Source organism: Manis javanica, chromosome 8 (genome assembly GCF_040802235.1).
Source record: "Manis javanica isolate MJ-LG chromosome 8, MJ_LKY, whole genome shotgun sequence".
Classification (NCBI taxonomy): Eukaryota; Metazoa; Chordata; class Mammalia; order Pholidota; family Manidae; genus Manis; species Manis javanica.
In genome coordinates, this window is record NC_133163.1 from 85,824,349 (window position 1) to 85,851,643 (window position 27,295).

Sequence of the window (27,295 nt, forward strand, 5' to 3'; positions counted from 1 at the left end):
AACCTTACTTATCTTTTTTACAAAGAATCTCTACATACTTGAAATCTGAACTCATAGCTTCAAATTTTAGAAGCAGCTTATGAAAAGCTTTTTTGCCAAAGCCCCAGTCTCTCATTTCTGAAGCTCTTTTTCTTTCATCCCCATACATTAAATTTCATTATTTATCTACATTGTTTTTTTGTGGAAGTGAAATCTAATCTGACAATAGTGAATAGAGCTGAACATAGATAAAATGTTGGCATAGAACAAATTGCCATAAAAAGAGTCCTATCGAGGGGCATGGGAAGCAACTGTGTCAATTAGATTTAAATATGTGATATTGAATTATCTAGAAATCAAATATAATTTCTCACATTATATAATCATTTCATTTTTATTTTAATCTTTACTATTTGCCTGGCACATATTAGGTGATTAATAGTACTTAATGAAAGAAGGAACATTTCAGGGATTTCTAAGCATTTGGTACATATTGATAAACCATAAAATAATCAAATATAAATCTGAAAGCAAATGTGAAACCTATAAAGTTAGTGAAGAGTGTAACTATCATAGTCCATATCAAAGCAACAGTATTAACAATGTCAAGATGAGGTTAATGAGTTAAGAGCATGGGAGGGGAAAGTGAAAACATATTAGAGGAGTTCAGTTATTTCATGGAAGTAGGATGATTTTCTTTCTTCCATCATGATTGTGGAATTGGAAAACTCTAAAATTATATTGTTTTAGTTAATTTAGTATTGCCATACTAATCACATTTGCCACAAAATTTTTATAAAACACAGATAATAGAAAAGATGGAAAATAAACCTTTCTTTAATGTTTAGAAAGCATTTAGGATGTGACAATGATAAGGGTTAAACAGTGGTAATTTGAAACCTGGGATGATTTCTTTATGATGCAAACTAACTTCCTAATTAGTAAAAGAGAAGAGGTTAGATTAGATAATCTCTAAAGGAAATTTCTATGAAATTTGAGTTTGATCAGAAGCTCACATTTCTGATGAAAACCACCTGATCACAGACACTATCAGATACTTTAGGAGTGTGGTACTTTTTATAAAGCATACAATGTCCATTTTAATAAAAGTAAACTTGCTGGTGGAACTATTTCCATTTAGGTGTAGCTTACTTTTTATTCAGGTGAACAAGATGATGAAAATTTTCATAATAAATTTTAGACATTGTCATATACATTGGAAGTTTAATTTTTTCATAAAGCTCTATCATGAATGTATCTGAGTTTTCCTAAAATAAACCTTATAATCATGTTATTATGGCACAATTATTTTTCATCCTTTAGATGCCTGTATTTTGAGAAAGAGTATAAATTCTTACCTCTAAGAGATAAGGCTCCATTTGATCTAGGGTTCTTCCAAGATGCTTATCTGGATGTAAACCTGCCAAGAAAGGTTAAATTTTTTTATTAAGATAACTATCAAATTGGAAGTTTAAAGACATATTCTCCTTCCCTTGGGCCCTCCTCACCTAGGAAAATGTATATATTTAAGTTGCTTTGATCTGAAAGTAAAGTGTATTTTTTAAAATTTATTTATTTTTATATTTTTGAAGAACATTATGTTTACTAGGCTCTCCCCTACTCCAAGTCCCCCCAACACACCCCATGACAGTCACTGTCCATCAGCATAGTAAGATGTTGTAGAATCACTACTTGTCTTCTCTGTGTTGCAAAGCCCTCCCCTTTCCCAAATCCCCCACATTATACACGCTAATTATAATACCCCCTTTCTTCTTCCCCACCCTTATCCCTCCCTACCTTCCCATTCTCCCCAGTCCCTTTCCCTTTGGTAACTGGTAGTCCATTCTTGGGTTATGTGATTCTGCTGCTGTTTTGTTCCTTCAGATTTTCTTTTGTTCTTATACTCCACAGATGAGTGAAATCATTTGGTATTTGTCTTTCTCCGCTTGGCTTATTTCACTGAGCATAATACCCTCTAGCTCCATCCATATTTTTGCAAATGGTATAATTTGTTTTCTTCTTATGTCTGAATAATATTCCATTGTGTATATGTACCACATCTTCTTTATCCATTCATTTACTGATGGACACTTAGGTTGCTTCCATTTCTTGGCTATTGTAAATAGCGCTGTGATAAACATAGGGGTGCATCTGTCATTTTCAAACTGGAGTGCTGCATTCTTAGGGTAAATTCCTAGAAGTGGAATTCCTGGGTCAAATGGTAAGTCTATTTTGAGCATTTTGAGGAACCTCCATATTGCTTTCCACAATGGTTGAACTAATTTACATTCCCACCAGCAGTGTAGGAGGGTTCCCCTTTCTCCGCAACCTTGCCAACATTTGTTGTTGTTTGTGTTTTGGATGGTGGCCATCCTTACTGGTGTGAGGTGATATCTCATTGTGGTTTTAATTTGCATTTCTCTGATAACTAGTGATGTGGAGCATCTTTTCATGTGTCTGTTGGCTATCTGAATTTCTTCTTTGGAGAAGTGTCTGTTCAGCCCCTCTCTGCCTATTTTTTAATTGGATTATTTGTTTTTTGTTTGTTGAGGAGCATGAGCTCTTCATGTATTTTGGATGTCAAGCCTTTATCGGATCTGTCATTTACGAAAATATTCTCCCATACCGTAGGGTACCTTTTTGTTCTATTGATGTTGTCCTTTGCTGTAAAGAAGCTTTTCAGCTTGATATAGTCCCACTTGTTCATCTTTGCTTTTGTTTTCCTTGCCTGGGGAGATATATTCATGAAGAAGTTGCTAATGTTCACATCCAAGAGATATTTGCATATGCTTTTTTCTAAGAGTTTTATGGTTTCATGACTTACATTCAGGTCTTGATCCATTTTGAATTTACTTTTGTGTATGGGGTTAGACAGTGAACCAGGTTCATTCTCTTACATGTAGCTGTCCAGTTTTGCCAACACCATCTATTGAAGAGACTGTCATTTCCCCATTGTATGTCCATGGTTCCTTTATCATATATTAATTGACCATATATGTTTGGGTTAATGTCTGGAGTCTCTAATCAGTCCCACTGGTTTGTGGCTCTGTTCTTGTGCCAGTACCAAATTGTCTTGATTACTGTGGCTTTGTAGTAGAGCTTGAAGTTGGGGAGTGAGATCCCCGCCACTTTATTCTTCTTTCTCAGGATTGCTTTGGCTATTTGGGGTCTTTGGTGTTTCCATATGAATTTTTGAACTATTTCTTCCAGTTTGTTGAAGAATGTTGTTGTTAATTTGATAGGGATTGCATCAAATCTGTATATTGCTTTGGGCAGGATTGCCATTTTGATGATATGAATTCTTCCTAGCCAAGAGCATGGGATGAGTTTCCATTTGTTAGTGTCCTCTTTAATTTCTCTTAAGAGTGTCTTATAGTTTTCAGGGTATAGGTCTTTCACTTCCGTGGTTAAGTTTATTCCTAGGTATTTTATTCTTTTTGATGCAGTTGTGAATGGAATTGTTTTCCTGATTTCTCTTTCTACTAGTTTATCATTAGTGTATAAGAAAACCACAGATTTCTGTGTATTAATTTTGTATCCTGCAACTTTGCTGAATTCATATATTTGTTCTAGTAGTTTTGGAGTGGAGTCTTTAGGGTTTTTTATGTACAATATCATGTCATCTGCAAATAGTGACAGTTTGACTTCTTCTTTACCAATCTGGATTCCTTGTATTTCTTTGTTTTGTCTAATTGCCGTGGCTAGGACCTCCAGTACTATGTTCAGTAACAGTGGGGAGAGTGGGTATCCCTGTCTTCTTCCCGATCTCAGAGGAAAAGGTTTCAGCCTCTTGCTGTTTAGTATGATGTTAGCTGTGGGTTTATTATATATGGTCTTTATTATGTTGAGGTATTTGCTCTCTATGCCCATTTTTTTGAGAGTTTTTATCATGAATCGATGTTGAATTTTGTCGAATGCTTTTTCAGCATCTATGGAGATGATAATGTGGTTTTTGTCCTTCTTTTTGTTGATGTGGTAGATGATGTTGATGAATTTTCGAATGCTGTACCATCCTTGCATCCCTGGGATGAATCCCACTTGGTCATGGTGTATGATCCTCTTGATGTATTTTTGAATTCAGTTTGCTAATATTTTGCTGAGTATTTTTGCATCTACGTTCATCAGGGATATTGGTCTGTAGTTTTCTTTTTTGGTGGGGTCTTTGCCTGGTTTTGGTATTAGGGTGATGTTGGCTTCATAGAATGAGTTTGGGAGTATTCCCTCCTCTTCTATTTTTTGGAAAACTTTAAGGAGAATGGGCATTATGTCTTCCCTGTATGTCTGATAAAATTCCGAGGTGAATCCTTCTGGCCCGGGGGTTTTGTTCTTTGGTAGTTTTTTGATTACCGCTTCAATTTTGTTGCTGGTAATTGGTCTGTTTAGATTTTCTGTTTCTTTCTGGGTCAGTCTTGGAACTTTGTATTTTTCTAGGAAGTTGTCCATTTCTCCTCGGTTTCCCAACTTGTTAGCATATAGGTTTTCATAGTATTCTCTAATAATTCTTTGTATTTCTGTGGGGTCCATCGTGATTTTTCCTTTCTCGTTTCTTATTCTGTTGATGTGTGTTGATTCTCTTTTTCTGTTAATAAGTCTGGCTAGAGGCTTATCTATTTTGTTTATTTTCTCAAAGAACCAGCTCTTGGTTTCATTGATTTTCGCTATTATTTTATTCTTCTCAATTTTGTTTATTTCTTCTCTGATCTTTATTATGTCCCTCCTTCTGCTGATTTTAGGCCTCATTTGACCTTCTTTTTCCAATTGTGATAACTGTGACATTAGACTATTCATTTGGGTTTGTTCTTCCTTCTTTAAATATGCCTGGATTGCTATATACTTTCCTCTTAAGACGCTTTCGCTGTGTCCCACAGAAGTTGGGGCTTTGTGTTGTTGTTGTCATTTATTTCCATATATTGCTGGATCTCCATTTTAATTTGGTCATTGATCCATTGACTATTTAGATATTTAGAAGCGTGTTGTTAAGCCTCCATGTGTTTGTGAGCCTTTTTGCTTTCTTGGTACAATTTATTTCTAGTTTTATACCTTTGTGGTCTGAAAAGTTGGTTGGTAGAATTTCAATCTTTTTGAATTTACTGAGGCTCTTTTTGTGGCCTAGTATGTGGTCTATTCTGGAGAATGTTCCATGTGCACTTGAGAAGAATGTATATTCTGTTGCTTTTGGGTGTAGAGTTCTATGGATGTCTATTAGGTCTATCTATTCTAGTGTGTTGTTCAGTGCCTCTGTGCCCTTACTTATTTTCTGTCTGGTGGATCTGTCCTTTGGAGTGAATGGTGTGTTGAAGTCTCCTAAAATGAATGCATTGCAGTCTATTTCCTCCTTTAGTTCTGTTAGTATTTGTTTCACATATGCTGGTGCTCCTGTATTGGGTACATATATATTTATAATAGTCATATCCTCTTGTTGGACTGAGTCCTTTATCGTTATGTAATGTACTTCTTTATCTCTTGTTACTTTCTTTGTTTTGAAGTCTATTTTGTCTGATACTAGTACTGCAACACCTGCTTTTTTTTCCCTATTGTTTGCATGAAATATCTTTTTCCATCTCTTGACTTTTAGTCTGTGCATGTCTTCGGGTTTGAGGTGAGTCTCTTGTAAGCAGCATATAGATGGGTCTTGTTTTTTTATCCATTCAGTGACTCTCTGTCTTTTGATTGGTGCATTCAGTCCATTTACATTTAGAGTGATTATCGATAGGTATGTACTTATTGCCATTTCAGGCTTTAGATTCATGGTTACCAAAGGTTCCAGGTTACTTTCCTTACTATCTAAGAGTCTAACTTAAGTCACTTAGTATGCTGTTACAAACACAATCTAAAGGTTCTTTTCTATTTCTCCTCCTTTTTCTTCCTCCTTCATTCTTTATATATTGGGTATCAGATTCTATACTTTTTCTCTATGCCTTGATTGGCTTTGGGTATAGTCAATTTAATTTTGCATTTGCCTCACAATCAGCTGCTCCACCCTCCCTACCATGATTTTACTACCTCTGGTGACAGCTATCTAACCCTAGGAACACTTCCATCTTTAGCAGTCCCTCCAAAATAGACTGCAGAGATGGTTTGTGGGAGGCAAACTCTCTCAGCTTTTGCTTATCTGTAAATTGTTTAATCCCCCCTTCAAATTTAAATGATAATCTCACCAGATAAAGTAATCTTGGTTCCAGGCCCTCCTGCTTCATGGCATTTAATACATCATGCCACTCCCTTCTGGCCTGTAAGCTTTCTGCTGAGAAGTCTGTTGTTAGTCTGATGGGCTTTCCTTTGTATGTGATCTTATTTCTGCCTCTGGCTGCTTTTAATAGTCTGTCCTTATCCTTGATCTTTCCCATTTTAATTAATTTCCCCCAGATTGGGGAAGTTTTCAGCAACTACCTCCTCAAAGACACTTCTATCCCTTTCTCTCTCTCTTCTTCTTCTGGTATTCCTATAATGTGAATATTGTTCCGCTTGGATTTGTCACACAGTTCTCTCAATATTCTTTCATTTTTAGAGATCCTTTTTTCTTTCTGTGCCTCAGCTTCTTTGTGTTCCTCTTCTCTAGTTTCTATTTCATTTATCATCTCCTTCACCGTATCCAACCTGCTTTTAATACCCTCATTGTGCTCTTCAATGATTGGATCTCTGACCTGAATTCATTCCTGAGTTCTTGGATGTCTTGCTGTACCTCCATTAGGATGTTGATGATTTTTATTTTGAACTCCCTTTCAGGAAGAGTCACGGGGTCCATATCATTTAAATCTTTCTTGGGAGTTGTATTAACAATTTTACTCTGGACACGGTTCCTTTGGCGTTTCATGTTTTTATATAGTGCCCTCTAGTGTCCAGAAGGTCTATTCTGGAGTGCTCAGCCCCTGAAGCAATGTCAGGGGTCACAGGGGAGTGGTACTGGTGCCTGGGGGAAGGAAAGAGCTGTTCCCTGCCTCCTGGCTGCTGTGTCTGTCTCCACTGCCTGAGCCAGTGGGCCAGGCACACAGGTATAAGTTTCTGTCCCAGAGCAGCCAGATATGGATCCCTGCTTTCCACAAGCAGCCGGAATCCGTCTCCCCAGGAACTCTGCCTGTATTAACTTTCCAACCCAGTAGTCATGCGAATCTCATGAAAGCACCATGAAATGTAGGTTTGTGCTCCCAGCGCAGATCTCCGGAGCTAGGTATTCAGCAGTCCCAAGCCTTCCACTCCCTCCCTGCTCTGTTTGTCTTCCTCCTGCCGGTGAGCTGGGGTTGGGGAGGGGCTCAGGTCCCGTGGGGCCACATCTCTGGTACTACCCCATTTGCTGAGGTCTGCTCTTTTCCCCAGGTGTGTGCAGTCTTACATGTCCTCTTTCCTGTTGCTCTCTCAGGATTAGTTACGCCAATTATATTTTCTAATTGTATCTAGTTTTAGGAGGAAGCCTCTGTCTCTCCTCTCATGCCGCCATCTTTAATCCTTCTCCAGTAAAGTGTATTTTTATAGCATTTGTTTTCCTATTCCCCTTTAGTAACTGGTTTTCTTCCTCCCAAGAAATGAGTTTCACTCCAAATAATTTCAATTGCAGAAGCATTGTTTCAATTCCTTTTTCCTTTATGAGCTGTTCTAATTAGGATGGAAAAAACAAGTATCATTGCAAAGATATGAAATTAAAATCCTTGGTATTTTAACTATTATGGTTTATTTTACTCAGGACACCACAAAGAATTCTCTAACTTCCCTATTTTATCTAAATTTCAAACTTCTTACTTAGAGAATAAGTAGAAAATACAGGTGTAGGTGTGTTTTAGCCTGTATAATTTGCTTAATAGTAGGACACAACTATGGAGACAAATAATTGTATTATTAAATTAGATGAAATTTCATTTCAGTGACCACTTGTGTGACAATGTGTTTTCCAAGTGAAAACGTACAACTCTGGAATATCATAATTGTACCAATAGCATGTTTATAATCTTTGATAATGATGTTCAACTATATAACAGTAAAGTTACATAGGTAATGGAGTGTAGGTAGACAAGTGTGTGCAAGACGCTCACCACATACTGAAGCTAACCTGCCAGGAAAAAACCAAAATCATGTGCCATTAAGTCAACTAGGAAATGAATGAATTCATTTTCGACATTTACATCTATTGGCTTAGCTTTTTTTAAATAAGTTATTTTTATTTATTATTGGCTTCGACCATTTAACTTATTAATTATACAAATTGAAATGTCCTGCTTTTAGTTGGATGCCTTTTTAGGTAACATGGTATATCATATAATTACATATCATAGTAGTAAAACAGAAGTCAGGTAAAGATTAAGGATTCTTCTCCCACTGTATTGTTAGGTCACCCAAATCAAACCACTCAGACCAGTAGCACTGGCAGATTATTTGAATGAACTTCCTTCACAGCAATTTTGTTCTTCTGGTGTATTCACTAAAACTGAAATTTCCATGGGATAGGTAAAAATATAGATGAAATTGAACTTTGTCTAGTTCTTCTATTCCCACCAATCACTTTGTAAGTCAGTGTTTAAAATAAGTAAATCAAATATTTTGAATCCAAGAGCCATGTAATCACCACCCAAAATTTGATAAGCATTAACATCTTGCCATATTTCCTCTGCAACATTCTCTTTAAGAAATAAACACCAACACAACAGAATTTCACAGCCCATCTACCCCTAATTAATTTCCCCTACTCCTTTTTACATGATAACCACAGTTCTGAAGTTCGTGAGTTACTTCCCAACTATGTTTTTATAATTTTACTACAAATGTATGTAAACAGTATTTGGTTGTGTATATATTTTAAACGAATAATGTAATTTTAACTTGTTTTATTAAAATTCACATTGTTAATGAGATTTACCTGTATTGACTACTGTGGCTTTGGTCCATTCATTTTTAATGTTGTATTATATTCCATTACATGGATATACCACAACTTATTGCCACACTCCAGTAGATGGGCAGTTGGGCACTGCATTGTTTCTAATTTCAGTTTTGCCACAAATACTCTTAAGCTTCAGTGAATACACTTTTAATGTGAAATAACTATGACAGATGAGAATATATTTAAGATTTTCAAGTCTTTTAGATATTGCCAAATGTTCTTTTAAGTAGTAATACCAATTTGTACTTCCACTGTCAGGGAACTAAAATTCCCATAATCATAATGTGAAAAAACTTAGTGGTGTCAGATTTTTTTGCTATTCCAGTATATGTGTGTGTGTGTGTGTGTGTGTGTGTGTGTGTGTGTGTGCATATATATGTAACTGCTTTAGATATTTGTTTTAATTTTCATTTTTGGATTACTATTAAAAGTACACACTTTTCCTATTTCATTGCCCATTCATTCAGGTTTTCACTTCTGTGAGTTGCTTATTAAAATCATTTGCCCATTATTAATGCTGAGTTTTAGCTCTTATGATTCATAGTTTTTGATATATTCTGAATACTAATTGTTCATCATTAAGGACACTGTAAATATCTATTATCAGTGTCTTGTCATTACACTTTTTTTAATTGGGGAAGAGTCTTTTGATAAACATAATATGTTTATTTTATAGCAGTCAAAAGTATTGTTTCTCAATTTTTTTCCCTTTGTATTTTAATAAACACTTTTCTCCTCCAAGGTCATCATTTATGTTAGTTTCTTATATTTTGTTTTCAGTTTTAATACTTTGTGTTATTCACATTTCTATCTTTAATCTATGTAGAATTTACTTTCAACTATTACATATAGTGCTATAACTTTATCTCTCATTTATGGATAATAAATACTGTTTATGGAATCCCTTCCCTATTGATGCATATGCCACCTTTGCCAAACACAAAATTTTCATACATATGTAAGTCTGAATCTTTCAGACTACAATTTATTTATTTACATTTTATGTTTTATATTTTACTTCTTTCTTTTCTCCATTAGAATGAAAGCTATTTGAGGACAGGAATTTTTGTCTGTATTCTTTAGTACCTGGAATTGTGCCTATACACAGTGGGTATTTGATTGTTTTTGTTGTAAACTGGATGGCATGAGCTTACAATTTACTTTTAAATAATTCAGCATAACCAGTGAGATATTAGTTGGCAACTAAAGGACTCTAATCAGAACCCATAATTCCATAAGCCACATCTATTGCTCAATTATCTTTACCTTAGAGCAGCAGAGAAAAGTTTGCTAATTAACATAACAGCTGCCAGAAAGGAATTTTCCTTGTGAAATTTATTTAAAAAACAGATTATATGGTACTTACTCTGTGCAAGGCACTATTATAAGTGGTCTACAAATATTAACTAGATGAATTATCATAAGAATCCAATGAGTAAGTGTCCATTAAACATATGAGAAAACTGAGGCACAGAGAAGTAGAATGACTCTCCACTACCAAGAGGTAAAATAAGGATTCAAATCCAGGCAATCTGGCTTTGGAGTCCACACTTGTAACTACTGCATCATCTTGCTTCTCCTTGTTCGGTTAAGAATGTTGCCATCATTGCCTCATTTGCTAAGGTTTCTTTGTTGTTTTCATGATCATACTTGTTAGTTCTGCTGTTTTAGAGCATGAACAAACACCAAATTTTGCACTTTGTCTATTCTATAGAGACTGTTTACTCAGCATCTTCACCTATACTAGATATTAAATTTAAAACTTTTGCCATTCTGTCAGAAAAATTTATCTTATTAGTATTTTCTTTTGTGCATCTTTACTATTGTATGATCAGGTGAACATGTTTTTCAGAAATTTATGGCCAGATTTGTAACTTCATTTTTATTTTTACTGTAAGTCAAAGATTTTTCATATTCTTTGTTTTTCTAATAGACTACTCATCCTTTTTATGGTAGTATCAAAACACTTATAAACAAGGCCATTTAGTCCTTTGTTTATCCACTGTGTTTTTTCCCAGGGTTTCCATTTGTTTTATGGATTCATTTAGGGAAGAATACTTTATTGGTAATTGGTCTTTTAGTCTTGATAGATCTTGTCAGATATTTGACAATTTGTAGTACTAGCTTTTTGTTGTTTTCAGTGTTTTCTTCCCTTTTCAACTTCATAAATTTTAACTTTTCCTTTATCATGTCCTTCTTTCTTTGTGTTTATTCAATGGCTTATTTATCTCTAGTGTCTTGATTTGAACATGGCAAGTGTTCAAACATGGGAAGTGTTCAAACATGAAAATGTGCTCTCTATTTAAAGAAAGATTCTGTACCCAAACATACAAAATACTGAACATAATTATTAATTCTTCTGTTTCAATCATTTATGACCTTATTAATATTTGGTTTCTATGACATTATATATTAGAATCTTATTTCTGGTACAGAGGTGGGAAAATCTTCCCTGATCATTTTAGTTTTAATGATTTCTTAGAATTCTGTCAGTTTTGCTTTATATATTTGAGAGTTATGTTTTTATGTACACACAAATTCATGATTTCTAAAACTCCTTGCTGAGATTATTTCTTTTATCAAGAAGTAGAGGCCTTTTCATCTCTATATCTGATCTTTATTTTATATTCTATTTACCAACATTACAACACCAGCTTCCTTTTGTTAATACTTTCTCAGGTATCTATTTTTCCATCATCTATTCTCAGATTTTCTGTGTGCTTTTGCTTTAGTTGCTCTTGTAAACTACATATAATTGGATTTAAAACAAAATTATCCCATCTTAATATGACTCTAAAGAATTGGGTTGTCACTTTTTAGCTTTCCTTCCAATTCTTTGATTATATATTAGTTATACTAATCTATTACACCCAGCACTGGGGCACTATCCTACATATCATTAATGACATTCTAAAAGTCTCATGGTTAAATCTTAGAATTTATGTTTCACATTCTCTGTAAGGGTGAGAGTAAATAAATGCCTGTCTAAAAGGTTTGAAGGTAATTTAAGAGCATATTGTTTTATATAGGCAAGGCACTGAAAGATCAAACCAATGATCTTCCCGTTTTTCTGACTATCTTTAATTCATCGTAAAATGATCAGGCTTCAGTCTGAACTGTTAAAGTACAGAAATAGCTGTTCTATCTCATTCCAGAGATGGCTGCATTCCACAATGGATAAAGTAGTTTGGCTTGCCTTTAGGTAAGCCTGAGTCTGTAAAATATGTAAACATAAGCCAATTGGGCACAATTTTTCCACATAAATCTGTGATAATCACACAGGTATACCTTGTTAAAAATGAGTTATTTCAAGAATTTTCTGTATTCATAGAAATATTTTCAATGTATTTATTCCTGGGCTAAGCACTGAAAATTCTATGGCATTTAAACAATTAAAATAAATCAAAATTTAAATCTTTAAGGAAGGCTTTCAAATATTTTCCTGAAACATATCATATATTTCACTACAGTAGGAGATTATTAAAAAACTATAAAATTGCTGAAATAAAAGAGCTACATTTCTTTTCTCTCAGAGTTAATAATGAAACAAGTTTTGGTAATGGGGTCTATGCCATCTTTCATGAGGATGGTAGATGCTGCTATGATTCATGGTCCAATGCTTTAGACATTTCACAGAGGGCAGACCTATTAGTAACAACATTTCACATACATAAAGTAATAGGTTATTTCTTTGGACATATAAAACCAAAAGAATGGCAGGACCTGAGAAATAAAAAATTTTGATACATTGTAAATTTATCAGAGGTTATGTCTGGTGATTTTGGTAGGCTTCTTTGGCATGGACAATGGTTTAGAGTTCTTATCTTATGATATGATGCTATTTAAATAGATTATAATTCTTTCCCAAAACATACCTAAGTTTTAATAATTAAACTTCTTGTCTAGACTCAATATAATAGTCTATTACACTTTTGAATGGACCTTTTCACTTTAAGTTAACATTGTATATGAACATAACTTGTGTCAGGCTAACATGTTCCACTGTACTTGACTCACTGCTCCAGTCCTATTCTTCAGATGTCTTGCTGGTTACTCTGAGGGCAGTCTGTCTTTGCTTTCATTTTTCTGTTCATTAGAAAGTGACAAGTCACTGGGGACCTCATGATCACTGCCCATATAGCATACATTTCAGATTGCTTTTGCAAAGTATTTTCTTGGATAAGATCCAGAGATCCCTAGCAATTCAAGCTCCTGTTCTTTAGAAATCAATGGCCTGAGCCAGCCTGATCTTTGAGATGTCTTCTAAATTGGTTGAGACATTACAGGTGGAATATTAGTCAGGAATAAAGTATGACAATTACTCATTCTACCCCAGAATATATTCAGATATGGAACTTTTACAAAATCTTCCTAGAACACTGATGATTTTATAAACCAACACAACAGAACTACATGAAAATGAAAACCCTTTGTAACTTATTTTTATAAATATAATGGATGATTGAATATTTAATTTTCTTTCACTTCCACACATTTTATTAACAGTTTCACTCATTTAGAAACAGTACTGTATGTACAGTCTATAATATTTAAGTTCTCTAAATGGAACAAGACAATTATTAAAATAATTTTTTAAAAAGGTTCTGGAGAAAAGATCACTTTAACATGAAAAAGTGGTTAGCTTATCTCTAATTGTGAAGCTGAAAGATATTATTTTCTTATCTCATGCATTTTTGTTTTGGCATTTTCTAACTAGATGATATGCTTGAAGAATTCTGACATCCGAGATCTGTCATAATTGAGAATGGAAGGTCAGGGTCATATTAGCATCAATAAAACATATTTATCATTGGATTTTTAAAAATAATTTTTATGCTGTAAATGGTCTAGAGAGAAATATTTTAAATAATGAATTCAATATCTGAGTTAAAACTTAAAGCTTAGACAACATAATTTCTCAATTTACTTGTTTTACCAACAATAATCTACTTATATTTCTAAATACAACTCAAGAGAGATGCTAATATAGCAATATACTTGCTCTCAAATGATTCTATTACATAGAATCATCTTAAAATATAAGAATATGTAACATTTCAGTAATTTAAAAATCCTTCTTATACATCCATTCTATTTTCAGTTTTTAAGCAGTTGCCTAAACTGCATTTAATTGGTAAATGCAGCCAGTCCAAAAGGCATAATCTTCCCTTTCTTTAAATAAACTCTTCTATCTAGAACCAATACAATTTCAGTATAGCTTGAAAATCTCTGCTAATCTTTGCAATGTCATCATTCCCATTTTACATAAAACTGCATTACCTTAAAACCCTTTGAAGGACTATGAAAATGTCTATGAAAAAGCCACATAGGTTCATGGGCTTTTTCAATGCAATTCAACTTTATCTAAAAGCTTCAATTTATCCTAGCCCTAAAAAAAGATGTTTCTTTTTTTAGATTCACTCAATTTAAGTGTCTCTTTTCTACTGAAACCTGGGTCATGAATGGACATAAACTGTGCTTCACCAAAAGCTTAATAGTCTGCTCAATTTACCTCCTGAATCAGTCGGCTGTGCAATGAGAGTCTCAATGTATCTATCTCCCGTATGAAAACCCTTATAATCATTAAGATGGTTACATTTATTAATGTTGATATATTTCAGTATCAGGAAATATCAACATTAATAAAGAAGATAATTAAAATCCATAGGACTCAGGATGATATTTAAATTTTAACTCAAATACATAAATAAGTTACTTTAAATTACTAATAAAATTTTCTCCAAAGTACAGAAAAAAATTACTGTAAATCCTGACACCCAACTACTTAATCAGGTCTTATAGACATTCCTTGAAGGAAGCTGGGTGGATGAATAAACCCACAACAAGACCTAGGCACTGGATAACTCCATGCAGAATTAAGAAATTAATTATGAGGAAGAACCATAATTTGTGGAGTTGACATCTATTTTACTTTACTTTCATGTATCAATGGGAAGCAATTACAATTCAATTAAAATATTCAATTTTATTACTTTACTGACTGACCTTGAAGTTAATGCCTGTTTTATTTAATTGCATCATCTATGAATAAATGTTAACCCTTCCATGTTATGTGCCATTATTTTCAATGCATTTTTTAACTTCTCAACTGAATTATATCAGTCAATTTATTATCTACTGTCATGAAAGCAAGTGGAGGTTTATTTCTTCATGACAGTCCAATATATGATATGAGAGAAACATCACAAAATGTTTGATAATGCTATTTTTAACAGAGTCAAGTAAGTAAAATGAATTGTGCTCTCATCTCAACTTTTGTAGCCTAGACTTTTACTGTAAAATCAGTAGGTGATACTAGAAAAGGTATAATCACTCTGAGAAGTAATTTCTAGTCTGCCTATAATTCTCGATAAATTCAGTGCAGACAGGAATGGAGCATCCTATGTATCTTCAAAAGTTAAACACACACACACACACACACACACACACACACACACACACACACACACAGACCCCTAATAATCTCTTCGTATTTCTACCAGGGCTCAATAGCCACCGGAAACAGTATATTCCATTTAAAAACCTCTAATGATTTTACAACTTCTTTTTTTGTTCCCAGACTCCAGTGGAGCACACCGTTATTTTGTAATTGAGGATTTTAGAAATAAAATGACTAAATTTGTGTTTACAAGGACAGATAAGAAAAACTGATTATGTGACCAAATAAAAAGCAAGCTCAGTTATTTGGGGAAGGGTCTTATTTCAAATTTCAGATTTTCCATTTCTACAATTAGGCCACTAAATGCTTACCTATCTTACAGATGTGTTAGAAGTCCTCTCAACATAACTTCTTTCTGAAATCTACGAACTAGTATTTTACTTCAGTGTAACGTAAGAGAGACACAGATAATTTACGAAATCCATGAAATGAATGACCAATAAGTCATGTTAAGTATAGTTATGCAGTTAATGATAATCAATATGTTCTGGTCCTTATTTTTATCTTTAAAAACACTAATAGTTATAATATGTAAAAAATGAGTAAAATGTAAAAGATACATCTTCAAACAAAGATATTTATTTAAAAGGGGGATTTGAAATATTTATTATAGGAACATTTTCCTAATCCTTCATGTTAGTTTTCAACATGATGAATACTGGAAACTGAAAGAAGCTGGATATGGGCAGGGAGTAGATGAAGGAGTGAAAATTGAGGTTAAAGGAGTAGACAAAAGCCAGATGCTATACGGGCATTGTGTTTCATTTTAAAGAGTTTATACTTGAATGTAAGGTCACAGAGAAGACGGAATTTCTAAGCAGGGGAATGACATGATCTAATTTGAATTTTAGATCACTCTAGCTCGACTCTTAATTCCTCAGTAGGAAACAAGACTGTAGGTAAAAAAGCAAACAAAAGGGCCGCTGCACTGGTTAGTGAAAGAGAATGTAACTGACAAAGCAATAGGTATGCAAAGAGGAGAACAGATTTGAGAGCAACATATAGTAGGTAGGATACATAGTACTTGCTGATGAACTGGCATGGGTAATTCAGCAAAGAGAAAAGGCAAGGATGATTTTCAGGTTTACAACTTTGGCCAAATTAAAAGATGGGGGCAGCAAACACCATTTACTTCAGATATAGAAAAACAGAACAGAGGAAAGTTTGAAAAGGAAAATAAAGAGTGGATTCAATTTTAGAAATGTGTTTGGGTTTCCAATGAATCACCCAAGAAAAGATATCTAATTGGTAATTGGGTATGATCACAGAGATCTGGGCTAGAGATACTAGTATAAAAAGAGAAGCCATGAGATGAAATCACTCAAGAAGAATGTGTAAAATGAGAAGAGAAAATATAGCAAGGAGCTTCGAGAAATATCAAACTATAATGAACACTGCGGTCAGAGTGCTGTCCAAAATGCAAATCTGATATGGTCCATTTTATTCAAAAAACCCTTCAATCATATTTCTGAGTGAGATGGTGTCAGTCTGGGGAAAGGAAATTCCGGGGCAAAATACCTCTAAAAACCAAAATCAGTCAAAGGGAGAAGTAAAGTTTAAAACCTGTTTATTTCTCACAAACTGCAGTCTAGTCCGTCTTCTCTGCTCCAGCAGCAACCACACCCGCCTTCCCCCTCACCTCTCAGGTACAGATAAGCCCTCTGTTGCCCAGGTAATCACCCATTGATACGGAAATGAACTTCTCCACCCCTGAGGAAAGATGCAAATGCACTAAAGCCATGCTTCTTTCCACCTCTGAATGCCTATTGATATGCAGATATACTAAAGCCACGCCAGATATTCTGGAAATGTTACAATTTTATCCACAGATGGTTATATGAGCACTGGCGTATCTAATTTTTTCCTTCCCATGATGTTGTTAGGGTCCAGGACTCCGGGGTTTCCCAGAGAACAAGTCACACGGACACGGAGATGAAAATCCAAGCAAAGTCTTTATTCAGCCAGCAAGCTGGGGTTGACAGCACCTCCCCTGACATGCAGGCCGAGTCCGAGCTGCCGACCCCCAAGCAACTTTAGGTATGGTTTATATGGGATTTCTACAGTCATTGCACCAGAGCCCACACATAACCCCAACCAATGAATTTGAAACACATTCTATACTTTGGCCAATAAAATTGGAACAGGGACACACCAGGTGCCTGACCTTTGCACAAGCAGTCCTATGTGACTTATCACGAGTTTCGACCCCAAGGGGGTCGTTTACTTCTAGTTATCTAACTTAGGGCAGGGTCCAGGAATGTTAGCCTCACGCAGTTTCTATGAAAACTGGGTGGTTCTGCCCTGTTCCCTGCATTCCTCTACAATGTTAATTTTTTGTGTCAAATTGAGTGGGTCATCAGGTGCCCAGATAAAAAATTATTTCTAGATATGTCTGTGCGAGTGTTTCTGGATGAGATTGGGATTTGAATTGGTCTCAGAGAAGTAGACTGCCCTCTGGAATGTGGGTGGGCATCATCCAATCTGCTAAGGGCATAAATAGAACAAGGAACAGATGAAGGAGGAATTCACCCCTTTTCTTCCTGCCTCAGTGTTCAACTGGGACATCTCATCTCATCTTCTCCTGCCTTTGGACTGGGATTTACATCATTGGCTCCCCAGGTGCTCAGGTCTTTGAACTTTGATTGAATTTATACCACTGCATTTCTCAGGTCTTCAATTTACAGATAGACGACTGTGAGACTTCGCAGCCTCCATCCATTTAGTCATTTAAGCAAATTCTTCACAATGCATTTCCGTTTATATCTTATGGGTTCTGTTCCTCTCAGGAGCCCTGATATTACACATCCCCTCTCCATTCCAAACTCTATTGAAAAGATTGTTGAATAAAGAGAGAAGAAGACATCAAGATTTAAACAACCCAGAACTTGAACTAAATTTTGCTTGAGTGAAGATGGAATCAGATTTAGAAGAAAGACTGTCCTAAGACTTTTCCAGTGAAAGAATAAACTGGCTAGAAAACAAAGTAAAGGGAACCCGATGGAGAATCCCAATTAAGTTTACACTGACTGTGACCTATATGCATTTATACAAATTTGAGACATCAATCAATATAAGGCTACCTATCTAAAAGAGAATTCATCAGAGTGAGACAGGGACCATGGGATTAGGTAGAGTAGGGTGACGGCCTCTGGAGAAAAAGCAGAGCAAGATAATTACAGCCAGAACAATGTAACAATATGCAAAGAAGTCCCTGTCAAAACTCTGTGTTAAGCATTATGCAAAGTCAGAGTCACACTAATTCTCTACGGTAAAGATTTGTATACATGACTAGGAATACAGACATTCTTCAGTAAAATCACTTAAAGCTCAAAAGGCCAGGAGCAACTTGGCCTGGAATGTTTGAGTGTTCTGCAGATAAAGAAGGGTATCTCAGCACAAACCATCACTTTATTGTATTGTAAAGGAGTGCAGAAAGCATTAAGAGTCAGGAAAAAGAACTAATAAAACTTAGCTAAACCTTAACAGCAGACCATTCCGGAATAGTAAGAGATTCAATGTCTAAACTTAGAGAGAGACCAGATCAAAAGAAGAGAGAGCAAGAGGCCAGCCAAGGGCTATTTGAATCCTAGTTTACTAAATCCCCATGGTTTACAACCCTGATATCCACCCTGGCAGGGCCCTTGCTTATTTTTATACTGCTTCTCACTTTAGGTCCTGTATCTTAAACCGGCTAATAGCCTTCGTTAGGGAAAGAGTGAGTGCTGTTCAGGTGCTAATGCTGAGACTGCAGTATCATTCACTCACACAGCAGGAAGAAACAAACATTCCATGATTGGAATGGTCAAAGGAAAGTGGGGAAATGTAGAATCTAAGCATTAGTAAGATTAGTAAATTAGCATAAGCATAGCCATCTTAGAAACCTAGAAACCATTTTCTGAGAGTGTGACTCAGAGGAAAAAAACAAAAACAAAAACAAAACCCTGGGCCTGGGTAAGGCCTTGAAAAACAAGTTAATCATGAGCACCGGGTGGTGGGCAGCTGTGACCCTTGGTCAGCTAACCTTGGTCAGTTAATCTTACATACCAAGCTTATCGTGCAGAACCTCCCTAACCATTGAGGAGTAGTCTTACCCTGCCCTTGCTTAACCCCAGGATATATGTCTTGCAAGAATAATGTATAGTTATAGAAAATTGCTATGAGTTAAGTGCTTTGAAATTGCTATATAAACCCTTGGCTCTGAGTGCTCGGGGTCCTTGTTGAGACCCGCTGCGTCGGGCTGACTTGGACCCCAGCTAGCTGGCTGAATAAAGACTTTGCTTGAATTTACATCTCTATGCCTGTGTAGTTTGTTCTCTGGAGAAGCCTCGGAAGCGTGGACCCTAACAGTATCAATTACATCATGACAATGTAAAATTTACCTTATCCTGCTAAAAGGCCCAGTTTATTTTAATTGTAACTATGTGCTATTTTCCCTTCTCTAATTGTAATCTGAAACGTAGGCAAAAGACTACTTTGGTAAGCAATCTCAACTATAAATAACCCAAGCAAACAGACAACAGCCCAGCGCACCTTGAGGGCAGGGCAGGCGGTCTTACAAATCTCCAAGTCTAACCCTTTACCCTCATTCCTGAAAATCCTCAACCCCGCATAAAACCCCTAGACAATGGGCCAACCACCGACTCTCTTGTCCCCTCCTGGCATGAGCCGGGAGCTCTGTCCTCTCACTTTACCTCTAAATAAAAGCCTGTACCTTGCTCTCCTACCTTGAGTGTTTGTGAAGCTCATTCTTTGGCTTCATGAACAAGAACCCCGGCATCAAGAGGACAAGACCTACAAACTTTATGATACATCCTTGCCCCAAGCAGTTCTAATACACACATGTCGAGTCCTCAGCTAAGACAGGATAGTCTCACTTTCTCACCATGGCAAATATGAAACTATATTTGCATTAAGGCACTAAACACAGATATCTTCTTTAACGGTATAGTTATTAAATAGTCTTACTATTAAATAGACAAATAGAAAAAACTTATGGACTTAACCTTTCCAGGAGCACGTTCTAATTAATTTAATTATCATGAAAATTGTTTTAGTGTAAGCTGTCTGACACAGCATAAATGTTACTACAGAGAGCTAATTTTTATTATAGAATGTGTTTAAATAAGAACTTATTCATTTGTCAATAAGGCATTTTGTGCATTTTTAGTTTTTTTTAAGAATAAAGAGAATTGGAGCAATTGGCTGAGATGAAGGTGGACAGGCTTTGGAATTATAGTACATATTTCTGAAAGGCAATATATAATACATAATTTATATTAACATATATTTACACACACACACATATATATACACACACACACACATGCACATGCAAATACATATACAAAGTAGCTCTGAGATGGATGAAATTTTAATCTATTTAAAAATTCAAAGAATATAGTCATACTCGCACCAAATAGTTAACAGGTATAACTTAGTTTTTAGAGAAGCCTGTGCTATCTAAAGAAAGAAAAGATGTGTTAGCAATAAAATGAAGAAAATCAGCATTTATTTTCTCTGCTGTTAACATTTGTTACTCTCCTTTATAGACTGAGCAAAAGCCACTCTGTTCAGAGGTGGCTGTCCGTAGGACAAATAGTATGCATATTTGAATCTTAAGGAACTGTATCACATATACTTAAAATTTGATATTTAAACCTTGATTTCCTCCCTCAATTTAAAATAGCAGGTAATTTACAACACATTTGGAAAATGTTAAAAGTCTCAACTTTTGACGTTTTAATACCTGAGTTATAAGTTTAAAAATTATGAGCTAAATAAAGTACTTTTGTATAAAAGTAGAAATATATTTCTAATAGCAATTAACTATCCTTGAATGCACATTCAATAACCCTTTAACAAAATAATTATTTGAACAAAGTTCAGTTAAAAAATTGTTATGTTAACGAAAGAATATGAAAGAATAATGCAAATTGCTTTTAACCTTTACTGTTCAGCATTCTTTTCTAGGAACTTCTATTGCAATGAATGATTTTAATTATGTCCATTATTATCCAAATGAATGACAGAAGAGCACAATGTATAGAAGCAGTAATTAATATGGCTTATCTTGGCTTATTTGGGCAGTTACAAAAGAGGAAACAGGTTATGTAACACATAGGAATTACCACAGGTGTGCATGCATAGAACTCAGCAAGTGGAAAGGTTGCACTATTAAAGCTTGTGTTCTACTTAGTATAGGCATCTCTTAAGGCATCTCTTAAGGTCAACCCAAAGCAGGAGACTAGAAAGTATTAAAAATTGTAAAAAAAAGGTTAGCAGCTTTCCAAGAGGCAAGTAAAGAGTTTGAAAACTATCCAGTTTGCTTGGAAGACAGATAAGGACACTGGCTATGAGAGAGCTATGCACTTACATGAAAAGTCAGAAGAGAAATCTGTGGATAGATTAAAAAAAAAGACCTGGAAACAATTCCAAGGTAATATTTATGAACACAAAGAAAGTATTTAGAACATTTTTTAATATTTAACATTTTTTCCTGAATACCAAAAATATGTTGTCAATAATAAGAAGAACCTAAAAAGTAAAATGACAATAGGTTACCATGAGAACTAAACAGCCAGTGAGAGTTTGGACCCCCTGCTGACTTTCTCAGCAATGAGGATATGCAATGAGGACAGCAAGGAAGAGGATGAGAAGCAGCAGAGAAGTTTAATTCAGTTTCATTTGGCATTGACCTTTGCTGTACAGGATACTGGGGAAACGACTATTCCAAGGGCACTTTCTGAGAAAATGAGTGGGGCAGTAGTAGAGGGCAATCTCCTAGGAGGAAATAATAGAGCAACTTGAGAAATTCCACAGCGATAAATCATCATGACCAGATGGTATCCAATTGAGAGTTTCTGAAGTAAATAAAGTGTGAAATGCCTGAGCTGCAGATGAGGATATGCAATGTATTTGGAAACCCAGCAACTATTTCCAAATATTGCAATTTTGCTAATATGGTAGCTTTTCTGTAGGGAGGAAAAGCAGTCAAATTAAGATTTATAGAATTACAGTCCAGTGGTTCTCTTGGTGATAATAGAGAAACTGATAGACTCTCATTAAGAATAGCTTCCTTCAACATCAGGATAAGGTTAACCTGCTAAGGTCAAATCACCCAGTGAGTCTATAAAGAGAACACTGTTTCTCTCCATCCTATTAAACTTATCTGGAATTGTCAATAAAATACTAGATAGAAGTAAACCAGTAAATGTAATTTATTTGGGAGTTACATGAAGCTTTTAACAAGGTCACATGAGACTACTGGGGAAAATAAATAAGCACAGTCTTTGGCAGGAGAGGCCACCAGAGAAACTTCTGTCATTAACTGTAAACTTGTTAAGTATTGAACACAGTTTCAGGGGCAATTTCTCCTTTCTTCCCTAACCCTGAGTTAGCTCTTGAGAAGTATAGATCACCTTCAAGTTAAAAAAAAAAAAAGCATTTTGCTATAGACAAGGAGCAGAGTAAAAGTAGGGAAGAAAGACAGACTCCCAAATCTAGAAAACAAAGAGCAAGAGGCATGGCAAGATAAGCATCTAATAAGTAATAAAAATTTTTACTTATCAAATGGAATGTGAAAACCATAACTGAATTCAAGTTTCTCATCATAGTGCTGTGTATCAGATTTCAACAAAAACTAACAAATATTAATGAGACTGTTTTTTATGTCAAATGAGGGCTGTTGCCATCAAAGTGGTCACCTTTGTATACTATATGCTTATTCCAATAATATGTATTTTCCCTTAATCAAACCATTTCTAAAATTCTCTCTGTAGAACTGCCTTCAGAGCCAGTGGCAATATTATTCTGAAACTATCCAGTGGTGGCAAAACTTCATCCTTCAAGAGTACAATCAGAAGCCATTAGGGAAGGATGGAATTTCCCCCAAAAGCAACCTTAGCTAGCCAAATTCTATAATCTCTGATGACCTCTTCTGTCTCAGCCCCAAATATGAATATTATATGGGAATGGGCAAGAGTCATGTAAGAGAGCCTTGAATATAGCCTCACAAGGGCCTTGAGCAACCTCCTATGCCACTATTTGAGAGCTACAAAAGTTAGAAAGCTCAGACACCAAGCCAAGACCTGTTTCACTATATAACTTCTACTTGCTCTTAGAATTGTCTTCTGAAGCCACAGGAAGTACCAGCAGCCTTTAAAATACTGTGGATTGCTTTAAAAATCCCATTCTCCTTGGCCCAGTCCCCTGCTGCCTTTACTTCAGACTAAGTGTATAGCTTCTTTAAATACTCTTCCTGTGGCACCAGTCTGTCTTTTTTTCATTGCTCTGGTCATTCTCCAGACACAGAATGATAGTTGTTTCTGTGTCCCATTTTAATGTAATCTTTCCCTCTATTAAAAAAAAGCAATTTCTATTCATTGTAGGAAATACAGAAAACATAAAAAAGAAAATGTAAATTTTTCATGTTAACACTTTTTGGAGATATCTCCTACTAATGCATTGACATTTTTATTTTCAGGTGTTTTTTTTCTATGAATACCTTTTGCATAGATTTGACATCCAATTCTCAATCTTGCCTTTTTCTTAAATTACTATGGCTGTACACTTCTTAAAGAAAGGTGCTATAAACAAAACACAATATTTTACTTTAACTCTGTTAGTGCATACCCACAGATCTTCTTAGCTGCTTTGTCAGCCACAATGTGCCACTGACACATACAAGTGTAATATCATGAAACCTCAGAGATATTCCCTCAAGTGCTAGTGTTAATTAATATCTTATCCACCCTATATTATGACGGTGGTTTTGGGGATAAACATTCAGAACTCTTTAGATTTACCCCTATTACATTACACCTGGTAAGACTTAGTCCCTAGTTTCATTCAATTAATATGAAAGAGTATTCTGACTCTATCATTCATAATATTCAAAATATTAGTGGTACCTGAAGGGCCCCCACCAGTAAGATGGCAAACTTCCGGCTTCTCTTCGGGGTCCTCGGTTCCCGCCGGTGCCACCTGAAGCCCAATCACCTCTCACCTCCCTCCCAATCCCAGCACCTAGCCAACAGCCACCAGCCCCGTAGAAGTAACACCACAATTACCCCATGCCCCTTCCTATATAATCCAGCACCTTTCCCTAATAAAGCAGAATTCTCCGGTGAATTGCTGCTGTGTGTCGCTCCTTTCCTTTCATTGGTGCTGAAACCCAGGAGACAGGACACCCCAACTGGGCCCCGTCTTCCCCCCGACACCAGCAGCAGCTTGCCCTCGTCCTCTTTTTCCGGCGCTGGCTCATCACACTCACCACTCCTCTCTGGCCTTTAGGTAAGTTTTCCCCCCGGAGTGGGCCACTCTTCCCTGAGCTATCGCAGTGCCATTGACCATGATCGTCTGGCAAGGCCCTGACGCTCGAGGACGAGGAGGGAACTCTCCCCGCCTCAGGCCTTCACGGCTGCAGCAGACCCTCAGGCCCCTCCTCCAACAGCCATAAATCCCCGCCTCAAGCCTTTACGGCTGCGGCGGACCCTCAGGCCCCTCCTCCGACAGTCATAAACACACTCACCGTCCCTTCCATCAGTGCTGAAACTTTTTAAGCAAAATTTCCCCGGGGTAGGCCACTCTTCTCCGAGCTATCGCAGTGCCATTGACCATGATCGTCCGGCAAGGCCCTGACGCTCGGGGACGAGGAGGGAACTCTCCCCGCCTCAGGCCTTCACGGCTGCGGCGGACCCTCAGGCCCCTCCCCCAACAGCCATAAATCCCCGCCTCAGGCCTTCACGGCTGCGGCAGACCTTCAGGCCCCCTCCAACAGCCATAAACGAGGTGACTCCTTTGCAGGTGAGAACGCTCCCTTTTCCTCCCACCTCCTCCTTCTGTTCTGTCTGCTGAAATCTGTTCTTTCTGCCGAAAATTCATAGCACTAGGTACCTCGTGACTCCGGCACTCTGCCTTCTTAGGGAAGTCTGGGTGACAACCCACACTTCCTAAGAAATTCCGACTCGTATACGAGTTTCCGCAGACCACCAAGGATCATCGGGGACACCCTTTGTCTCCTTGCGGTCTGCTTCCAGTCCGAGGATCTCCGTTCGTCTTCCCCTGTTTGTCTCCTTCTCTGTCCTTTAGCCATGGGAGCTTCCTCATCCCTCCCTGAAAGTTCACCTCTTGAATGCCTGCTTAAGCATCTGGCTACCTTCTCCCTGACGCCTGATAGAAAACCAAAACTTCTCTGTAAATATTGCTTCCAAGATTGGCCGACATACCCCCTAGACAATAACAACCAATGGCCTGCAGGGGGAACTCCTGATCCTAACATCACTCGCGATCTTTTTAACGACTGCCAGCGCATGAAAAAATGGAAGGAGATTCCCTATATCGAAGCTTTCCGCCTCCTCCTCTCCCTGCCCCCTCCCAAGTTCTCCTAGCCTGCAAGCCGCCACCCCCGCAGAAGCCTCCCGTTCACTCCCTTCCCCTTCTTCTCCTACAACAGCCCTTCTCCCTTCCTCCCCCATCATCTCCTCCCCCATCTCACCTCCTCCACCTTTGTCCCCGCAGATTAAGCCTGAGCCTTTCAGCCCCCCTTTAACTAGGTCCCAGGGGCCTCCTCCATCTTTGCCCTCATCACCTCCGCTTTTGTCTTCTCACATGTTTGTAGGGAGAATGGGAAAGCACCTTCCCCCATGTCTGAATGCAGCATAGGAAAGCACAAGCTAGAGAACAACCGGTGCAGTCCTTGGAAGTTACCTGTCCACAAAAACATATCTTGTCCTCGAAGATGAGCCAAGACTCCTCACTCTGAAAATAGGGAGGCCTTGAAGATGTGTAGAAACACCGCCCCTGCTTCTAGCTATGCCCTTCCCCCACTTGCCGATGTGGCAGGAATGGAGAACAAAGAACACTCCGGGGGGAATTTCATTCCATAAACAATTAACTGGAGCCCTGCTGTAGCTCAGTTAGTAGAGCATGGGACTCTTAACCTCAGAGTCATGAGTTCAAGCCCAACTAGAGTGGCAGAGGCAATCAGCTGGGCTGCTAGCTGGCGACACATGGGTCCGATTCTATCTTTATTTTCTTTGACCCTCTTCCGCACTTCAGGACTTGCTCGACTAGGTGCAGCTAGACCACGTCACTCCCCCACAGACTGAGCCAGAACCGTTCAGTCCCCGTCAGACTCGGTCCCGAGAGCCTCCCCAAATTATTGCCCCCCTCTGGGAGGTAGCAGGATCCAAAGGCATCGTGCGCATTCATGTCCCTTTCTCCTTAGGAGATTTAGCCCAACTAGAGAAATGCCTAGGTTCCTTTTCCACTGATCCCATGACATACATCAGGGAGTTTCAATGGACCCTCCAGTCTTACAGCCTCACACATCATGACATTTTCATGCTCCTGGCCAATACTCTCCTCCCTGAAGAGCGTAGACGAGTTTGGGACTTCGCCCAAATGCAGGCTACTGAAACCCACAGGACTGACCCCACCTATCCCCCTGGCCCCACTGCTGTCCCCAAACAGGACCCACACTGGGATTATAACACCGCCGTAAGTCTCCGCTCTCGAGATATTTTTGCCTCCTGCTTAATAGCAGGTCTGAAAAAGGCAGCTCATAAAGTAGTCAATTTTCAAAAGCTCCAAGACATAATTCAAAAGAGAGACGAAACCCCCTCCGAGTTCTTAAGACAGATTCACTCAAGCCCTATTACAGTATACCAGCCTAGACCCAGAAACACCTGAAGGAAAACATGTCCTTATGACATACTTCCTAGCTCAAAGCTACCCCGACATTAAAGCTAAATTCAAAAAGTTAGAACAGGGCCCCGCTACCCCACAGACTGAGATCCTAACAGTGGCCTTTAAAGTCTTCCATAACCGGGAGGAGGAGAAAGAACGCTGTAAACAAAAGGCTGATCAGGCCAATTTCTAAATGTTGGCCCAGCTGATAAAACCACAACCTGGGTGCCCCTCTACAAACAAGCCCCCCCCCAGGAGCTTGTTTCAAGTGTGGAAAAGAGGGACATTGGTCAAGGGCA

The 27,295-nt window shown here is 37.3% G+C and overlaps 1 protein-coding gene across 6 annotated transcripts in view; it reads right to left on the reverse strand.

Moving 5' to 3' along the window:
• DPH6 (diphthamine biosynthesis 6) overlaps positions 1-27,295 on the reverse strand; it is a 234,551-nt gene that overhangs the window by 31,554 nt on the left and 175,702 nt on the right. For all 6 annotated transcript variants that reach the window (XR_005056047.2, XR_005056046.2, XM_036998452.2 and 3 more), the window contains exon 6: positions 1,338-1,399. Coding sequence is in view for 4 of the 6 variants with exons in the window: in XM_036998452.2 (XP_036854347.1) it covers positions 1,338-1,399 (62 nt within the window). In the remaining 2 variants the exon portion in view is untranslated. The remainder of the gene's footprint in view (positions 1-1,337; positions 1,400-27,295) is intronic.